Raw genomic sequence first — 8796 nt, 5'->3', positions numbered from 1 at the left:
TGGGCCACCAAAATAGTAGAAGAATCTCATAGGTTTGCTGCTCCTTCTAGAACCTTCAGAGAAAGCAAAAGACCTAATAAATTTACTAGCTATGTTGCTCTTATGAATGTCCTATCTAAAAACGAACCTGACAATGTGACAGATGCCCTTAAACATCAAGTATGGAAAGATGCTATGTCTAAAGAGTATCAATCCATAATGAAAAATGATGTATGGGAAATTGTTCCTAGGCCAACTAAGAAGTCTGTTGTTTCTTCTAAATGGCTTTTTAAGATCAAACATGCAGCAGATGGCAACATTGAAAAATATAAGGCAAGATTTGTAGCCAAAGGATTCTCTCAAAAAGAAGGAATAGACTATGAAGAAACATTTGCTCCTGTAGCCAGATATACCTCAATCAGGGCTGTACTAGCCATTGCAGCAGCTAAGGGATGGAAGGTACATCAAATGGATGTAAAGACAACTTTTCTTAATGGAGAGATATCTAAAGAAGTATACCTAGAGCAACCCGAGGGGTTTGAGATCCATCATGCGGAATCTCATGTGTGTAGACTCAAGAAAGCTCTATATGGGCTCAAACAGGCTCCCAAGGTCTGGTATGAAAGAATTGACACATATCTATCAAAACTAGGCTTCTCTAAAAATGATGCAGATCCTAATCTCTACTACAAACAAAACAAAGGTGATATGCTAATAATAATTTTATATGTTGATGACTTATTAATCTTCGGAGAAGATCACGTTATAGATCAATGTAAGAAAGAGCTATCCAAAGAATTTGATATGAAGGACTTGAGATTCCTTCATTATTTCCTAGGGTTGGAAGTATGGCAGAATCCTGATAACATTGTTCTAAACCAAGGCAAGTATACATTAGACATTCTGAAGAGATTTGGAATGCTTAACTACAGACCTATGACCTCTCCAATGGAGACCAATCTTCATAAACTCAAAGAAGCAGCAGCAGAATCACCTTCTACTGACCCCACTCTATACAGGCAAATGATTGGGTCTCTTATGTATCTGGTAAATACAAGACCAGATATATGCTATGCAGTAAATGCCTTGAGTCAGTTTATGTGTGAGCCAAAGGAGATACACCTAGTAGCAGTAAAACACATTATGAGATATCTACAAGGCACCTTAAACCTTGGTCTCAAGTATAAGAAAATTGATCTTAATCTACACGGATTCTCAAATTCAGATTGGGCTGGAAGTGTGACTGATCGGAAAAGCACCTCTAGGTGTTGCTTCAGTTTGGGATCAGCCATGATATCCTGGATCAGCAGAAAGCAGTCTTTTGTAGCACAAAGTTCCACCGAGGCCGAATACATTGCAGCCTCCATGACCGCCCGAGAAGCGGTGTGGCTTAGAAAGTTGCTTGTGGGATTGTTTGGTGATCTGATGAAACCTACAATCATACACTGCGACAACTTTCAGTGAATCCAGTATTCCATGATAGATCCAAACATATTGAGATCCCATACCATTATGTACGAGACATGGTAGACAAAAATGTGATCAAATTAGAATATGTTAGTACGAGAGATCAGACTGCAGATATTCTGACCAAACCACTTTCCAGAGTGAAGGTTGATCACTTCAGAAAAGGTTTAGGTATGATAGAAAGGTAATCTGCTTTGTAAATAAGATGTTCAAAATGTAAACTTATTTTGTCATGTTGAGACATTATGGGTTTTACCCCCTGTGTTCATATTTAAGAGGCCACGATTTCTCAGATTATGAACACTTGTATGCAGATATCATAAGGTGACGATCTTATGATTCTCAAACCAGTTATCATGTTGGATCTCTAGTATGTCATGGATGTGCCATGATGGTGTTGTGATAAAACTTTTGAATAAATTGTTTGTGCATATATCACAATATGGATAAGATGAGAATTTAACCATCCTCATATGTTTATCCTCAGTATTGCGTGTTTAGGCAATACTAATATCACGTGTCTAGGTGATATTTTGTTATAATAAAATGATGAATTCTTTATATCACATGATTGGGTGATACATACTTAGAGTAAAATCTTATATTTGTATCCTATGTCCTGATGATACTTCATATCATATGTATAGATGATATATATTCTTGGAGACTGACATTATGAAAAGAAATGTGATGCAGGTTACTTTATCTATCTTCCAAAAGCTAAGAGGGAGTGTTAATGCATTAGTAGCTTCTGCAAGATAAGACTCTCCTAACTCTCTACTCTATTATTAGTTTACTTATTCATGCTTTATGTTTATCAGACTATAACATTGATCATAATTATGCTATTGCTATTGAATAATGATGGATTAGATTGACGATCTACTTAACTATGTTAAGCGTCAATCTAAAGGGCTATCGGGCTACTAACCCGATAGCATACTAATGTCGATTCATATATGAATCGACATTAATATGCTATCGAGGTATTATCCCGATAGCATATAATGCTAACCATAATTGTTACTGTTTACTTTATATTATATGCTTTGATACCGATTCATTATCGGCTATGCTTTATCTGAAACAATTAACAAATACCGATTCATGATCGGGTATGTTCATAAGCATTAACTGATTCATAATACCGATTCATCATCGGGTATGTTCATAAGCGTTAAACGATTCATTATCGGGTATAAGCACTGTTATCACTATACTGATACATTAATGTTTGAAGCACCGATTAGTTATGGATTGGTTAAAGATAAGTAAGGGTCACGACCAAGTGACATCTTGGTCGGACATGTCTAAAAGACATGTCCGACCAAGGTGCCACTTGATCGTGGTCATCCTTCTACTTATACATCATTCAAACCAAAGGAAATGATATTGAAATCGATACATGTTCATTCTCCTAACCCGTAGTAAAAGAAAGATAGCAATATTAGTGTCATAGTCATAATATCAAAATTAAAATACACCAATCTGCATATAACCTGTTCATCAAATTGGAAATTACAATACTTTTACAGTATTCTCATATGCAAATGATAAATTTTATTTATTTAATTATCCCATATTTATCTTTTCAACCTGCTAATTTGGAAAAATATGTCGATAATCAATTTTATTTATTTATTAAATCTCTATATTATCTTCCTCGATTTGATTCCAGATCTTTTCGGATTTCTTCTGCTTTTTCTTTGTCTCCTAATGGAAACTCTATTGTGTGTTTGATCCTAGCCATTGATTCTTCCCATCTTCAAATTAATCTCGTCCGTTGATTCAAAATCCTATTTTCTATTAATTGAGCTCTCATTGCTCATTTTCGACAACCACGCTTCAAGTAACTTTATTTTATCATTTTCATCTGACAATCTTGCTTGCAATTGTATATGTAGGTGAAATCCACAAAATCACATTTGAAAGTGAAAGAAGGACAATGGAGGTCAATGAAGAAGATTTCCGCAATATGGGTTTGCGTTGTTTTAAATTTCATCTTTTATTTCTTTATTGAGTGTATTAGGATATCTTTTCATTAGCATTTTAGGTTTGTGGTTGCCTAATTGTGTGTTTTTTATTTTTATGTTTGATTTCCTAACTACAAATACCACTAGATCGCCCCAAGTATTTTACATAAAAACTTAGAGAAGAAGTCAAAGGTGATCGAGCAAGCTAAAGAAAAAAGGTCAAAAAATTATAATGACAAATTCATAATGTAAATTAGTTTGTAATGCCTCTCCCATTTGTAATTCTGAGATGTGGATGTCTCATTGTGTCGTGATCTTACTTCTAATAATATTGACTTATGTTTATGCTTTGCTCTCAACTGCCTATCCTATGTTTTTCTTCAGTGTGCTCTAGGTGTCTTAATGGCTTATGGTGTATACGAGATTATCATAGGTTCTAATATGGTCCCAAAGTACCATAATATACATTCTCATGACCAAGTATATGAGAATGACCTCGAATATAAAAAATAAATCCCAATACAAGCATCTTTGACCTCCATCATGAAAGTTATCATATGCAACTTCTAAGCACTCCTACATGAAGTAGTAGTTACATCCACATGCCAATAATAGAATATGATCTGACATGTCCACCATGTAATCCCATCATCAATGCTTCATTACAAGAATATTTCCAGGCCTTAGAGAATGGTTAAATAAGTATATATGTATCTGGACCCTAGCAGGGGTGTCACATTTTTCTCTCTCTTTGAATCTTGGAGATACATAGATTTTATTTACCCATCTATAAGTAATTAATTTGTAGTAGGCCTTAGGATATTCAAGGTGAATAGAACACCTAATAGTTTGTGGAAGCCATAACCATTGTGGTCTAGTGTCTAAAGTAGTCACCATTAGTAAGGAGCCCAAGCTTCATAGTAAGGATGGAAAAATGAGGAGCCGCTCACCTAAATCAAGAAAGGAGAAGGGAAAATAATAATATAAAATCCTAAATCATTAGATTGTTTAAGCATTCTAGATAAAAACCTAGATAGTATTCCTCAGATGTTTAGGCAAACTAAAGAATGGAGATCAATAATAGGACACATATGACAAGTTTCCCCTTGTAGATTAGCTCTAGACATTTAGATTCATTCTTGCACAAAATTGTCATAAAAACTTATTATAGACAATCACCAACCTAATACTTACTATTTTTAATTTTGAAATTTACCAAATTGAAATCTTCATTAATCTTTTTATATTCATTGATCATTAAACTAAATATACTTACTCTCTATTTATATTCTTTCATATTTGAATTACTAAATAATTAATATTTAAATTAACTCAAACTTTATAATTACTTCAAATCAATAATACTTATATATACATTATATTAAATTAATAAGCTTAAAGAAAAAACTACAATAATGAATAGTTTAAAAATCAATAGAATCAATCATTATTTCAGGGTTTTCGAAATGAAAGTTGAAATTAAAATTAGGAAAAAACGAACACGTATTAAAGGAGCATAAATATTAACATCTTTTCTTCCCTGGCAGGCGTTTGTGGAGCCTCTTAAGGACTTTTGGAAAAGAGAAAAGAAAGCAAAAACAATTCACCCTTTTCCCCATCTTTTTAACATAGTGGATGTCAGCAATCAGTCAATTCAAGCCTTCAGTACCCATCGGCTATGAGTTGTCCCCAACTCCCCACTGGCCTTTGAATGATTTCACATTTAAATAGAACAAACATGTCCTTAAAGGTGTTCCACTAAAAATAAGTGGCAGAAAATGATATGAATGGAAAGCATTGGAATATGGTGCAAAAGATAGTGGTCCTTACAGGAAAACTAACAGAAAACAACAGCGACAATTACGTATGAACTTTACCATTGTAATTCTCTAGAAGACTCCTTTTGTTATAAATTCTGAGAGTTGTAGATTTGATATTCTCACACTCAGCCAAGTTCGGATTGCATTGCTTTTCAAGTCTACTCTGTAAATCTAGAGTCTGTAACATAGCAAAGATGGAAGGTGGACTTGCTCTTGCGTTTGCCAATGGTGTGATTGGAAAGCTTGGCGAGGTCGCGGCAGAGAAAGCATTGAATGAGGCATCTCTGCTAGTCAACTTCAAAACTGACTTTAAATGGTTGGAGAAGGAGCTCAGCCAGTTGTTTACTTCTCTACAAGCTGCAGATCAGCTAACTGGGCACAATGAGCCTGTGAAAAAATGGCTGGCGGAGGTGAGGAACATTTGTTTTGATGCAGAAGATATAGTTGACGAGTGTTCCGTTGAGCATTTGTATACAAATACCAGTCAATCATGTGTGTGCAGTTGTAGTCAACTAGTCTTTCAGTATAAGATGGGGAAGAGGATTAAAGAGCTCAAAGATAGGATTAGCTCTACCATTGAAGAGGCACAGCGGCTCAAGCTTTTCCATGATGTGGCCCATTTAAGTCGGCCCTCAACTAGTACATCCACAATAGGAGGAGAAGAGTTGAGAAGATGGGATATCTTCGAGACAAATTCACCAGCAGTGGCTATTGACCACAAGGTCGATGAAATTCTCACATTGTTAGATAACCCTGCCATTGGAGTTGTTGCCGTCGTAGGAATGGGCGGGCTGGGAAAAACATTCCTTCTGCACCATGTCTACGACAGAACAAAGCATAGGTATGACTGTTCTGCCTGGATTACTGTTTCACAGACTTGTTCTAATCTTAGAAGCTTGCAATGTGACCTAGCCTACCAAATTAATTTACAACTAGAAAGTGGTATAACTGATAGGCTAGTAGCTCAGTTGATACATGACAAATTAGAGGGTAAAAGATGTTTAATTGTTCTTGATGACGTGTGGACTAGCGTACAAGATAATTTGGTATCAGGGCTTGGGCTTCCCTCTGCCAGCAATTGGCAATGTAAAATAGTAGTTACCACCAGAAGTAGAGATGTTGTACAAAATATGAGTGCGCACATCTATGAGATGCAACACCTCTCAAAGGGTGAAAGTTGGGATCTGTTTTGTTTATATGCCTTCCCAGATCCTGAAAGAAATAGGCCGTCTAAGCAGCTGGAGAGGTTGGCTCGTCAAGTTGCAGAAGAATGTGGGAGGTTGTAACTCGCCCTAAAGACAGTAGCGGCATCCATGGCTAAGTCTTCCCTCATAACAGATTGGGAGTCAAAGTTGGGGAAATTGAAAAAAATAGGGAAAACAGAGGACTCCATCATGAAGATTTTGAAGCTAAGTTATGACTCTCTTTCTCCCAATCTGAAATCTTGTTTTGCTTCTTTATCTTTCTTTCCAGAGGACACATATATTTCATTTTCTCCCATAAAAATTGCGAGAGCTATACACGAGGACTGTGTAATATATTTGTGGATAGCAGAAGGATATATTCCCCAAGAAGAAGACAGAGAACAATGGGATATTGGGTTAGGTTATTTACATCAGTTTGAAAATTTATGTTTGTTGGAAGTAAATAGAGTTTATGGTTCTTACACTTTACATGACTTGCTGTTTGATCTGGCTGTAAATATTTGTAAAGAACATGAATGTGAATTTGATGTTCCCTTCAAAGAAACAACTTGCCGTAGGTTGTTACTGGCTAAAAAGGGTTTGGATACAAATGTAATCTCAAAAATGCCTCAACATTGTCAGCGTTCACTCCGCACACTATCGCTCTGTCAGAATCCTGGTATTACAAGTATTCCAGAACATTTGTTTGATCATGTGAGAGTACTCCGGGTGATTGACTTGAGCCGCACTGCCATCTACGACTTGCCAAAATGTGTTGGGAACCTGAAACTTCTCAAGGTTTTGAATTTGTCTCACACAGAGATCAGGGCGGTGCCGGAATGTGTAAGAAGACTTAAAGAGTCTTCAGTTCCTTGATGTTTCCTATTGCAAAAGCCTGCAACGTGTACCTGACTGGATAGGTGAGCTCAAACGTCTTTCCTATCTCGATGTACAATTCTGCTCAGATAAGCTTTTGAGGAGTCATATGCCGAAGGGAATATCACAGCTCTCGAGTCTGAGGACACTGAGATCAGGTTGCTTCCCACTGTCTATGGAAGAAAATGAATTCTTAAGTGTTAAAGATGTTGGCAATTTGATCAATCTGGAAGAAATATTGTTCTGTTTACAAGATGTACGGGCATTGAGAAGTGTAGAAGATGGTATCCTTGATCATCTGGTCAAAATGAGATTTCTGGCAGTACAGAATAATATTCCTGCAACGGAGGGTGATACGGGAGAATCCAGTCTTCCATCATTCTCAAAGAAAATGAATGTTATGAAAGATCTTCAACAACTTCAACTTGATTGTTTCTCTGTGCCAAGTTGGATATGTGGAATGGAAAATCTGACAGATCTATGTTTAGTGAAGTGCAGTGATTATCCAGCACTCCAAAAGATGCCCAACTTAAATTCCTTGATTTTGGATGGTGATTTGAAATGCAGAGAACTGCCAAAGAACTTTGGAGAGAGAGGGGGATTTCCTAAGCTGGCTAGGCTGCAGATTGAAGACTTCCCTCTTTTGGAGGAGTTGCCGGCGTTGGAAGAGGGGGCGATGCCACGTCTGGAATTACTATTGATAAAGAATTGTCCGTTGGTGAAGAGAGTTCCGGAGGGATTGGAGCGGTTGAGGAGACTAAAGGTGATAGCGGTTGCTGGGGAGGCAAGTGGTGAGTTGGAGGAGAGGTTAAAGGAAGGCGGGGAAGATTGGAATAAAATCAAAGCTAACAATCCCCGCACCGAGATCTTCTTCAGTTAGAGGTAGGGTAGGGTATATGTTTGTGTTCTTTCAGTTTGTATTTATGAGTATTTATAAATTTAGAATAAATATTTTATATTTTTGGTTTCTAAAAAGAATTTTTATTGAAGGTAAAGATTTATTATGATTTGATTGGATAATTTTAATTAAAATATAGTTTATTTTGTTTTTATTTAATGTAGATATAATTTTATAATGTAAATTATTAATTAAATTATTTTGATTAAATAATTTAGTATATATTTTTAAAAAAGAATTATAATTTTAAAATGAGTGTGTTTTTTATTTAAAGGTATTTATTTTTTAAAAGTTAAATGTTTGAAACAAAATAATTAGTAATTAAAGTACAAAAGATTGTTACTTTCGAGTTGTTTTATTTAATTAAGAACAATTATTTTATTTTATTCAACAATTATTTTATTTAAGCATATATATATATATACATAGATGCATAAACTTTAATGTTAGTTGAAAAATATTTTATTTTATCTTAAAGAGTTTATTAATTTTTAATTCTATATTTGCAATGATCATTATTTTATTGTTAATTTGATTTGTTTACTTTATATTTTAATTAAGAGCTATTTTATTCATAAATGATGTCACTTATATCTACA

At 35.2% G+C, this 8796-nt stretch overlaps 2 protein-coding genes across 2 annotated transcripts; both read left to right on the top strand.

The window, feature by feature from the left end:
- The first annotated feature begins 5433 nt into the window (after window positions 1-5433).
- On the top strand, window positions 5434-6525 carry LOC131874939 (putative disease resistance protein At1g50180). The gene has a single exon (XM_059218898.1). The coding sequence runs from the start codon at window positions 5434-5436 to the stop codon at window positions 6523-6525; it is 1092 nt and encodes a 363-aa protein (XP_059074881.1).
- Window positions 6526-7294: 769 nt separating this feature from the next.
- On the top strand, window positions 7295-8257 carry LOC131875414 (probable disease resistance protein RF9). The gene has a single exon (XM_059219611.1). It carries the CDS (start codon window positions 7409-7411, stop codon window positions 8177-8179), a length of 771 nt encoding a protein of 256 aa, XP_059075594.1. The 5' UTR covers window positions 7295-7408; the 3' UTR covers window positions 8180-8257.
- The last annotated feature ends 539 nt before the right edge of the window (window positions 8258-8796 follow it).

Source organism: Cryptomeria japonica, chromosome 4 (assembly GCF_030272615.1).
Source record: "Cryptomeria japonica chromosome 4, Sugi_1.0, whole genome shotgun sequence".
Classification (NCBI taxonomy): domain Eukaryota; kingdom Viridiplantae; phylum Streptophyta; class Pinopsida; order Cupressales; family Cupressaceae; genus Cryptomeria; species Cryptomeria japonica.
Note: the sequence above shows the minus strand (reverse complement) of the source record. Positions and strands in the feature narration are given on the sequence as shown.

Coding starts and splice junctions, on each gene's coding strand:
- LOC131875414 (XM_059219611.1), top strand. CDS start 7,409: ATGCCGAAGGGAATATCACAGCTCTCGAGTCTGAGGACACTGAGATCA.
- LOC131874939 (XM_059218898.1), top strand. CDS start 5,434: ATGGAAGGTGGACTTGCTCTTGCGTTTGCCAATGGTGTGATTGGAAAG.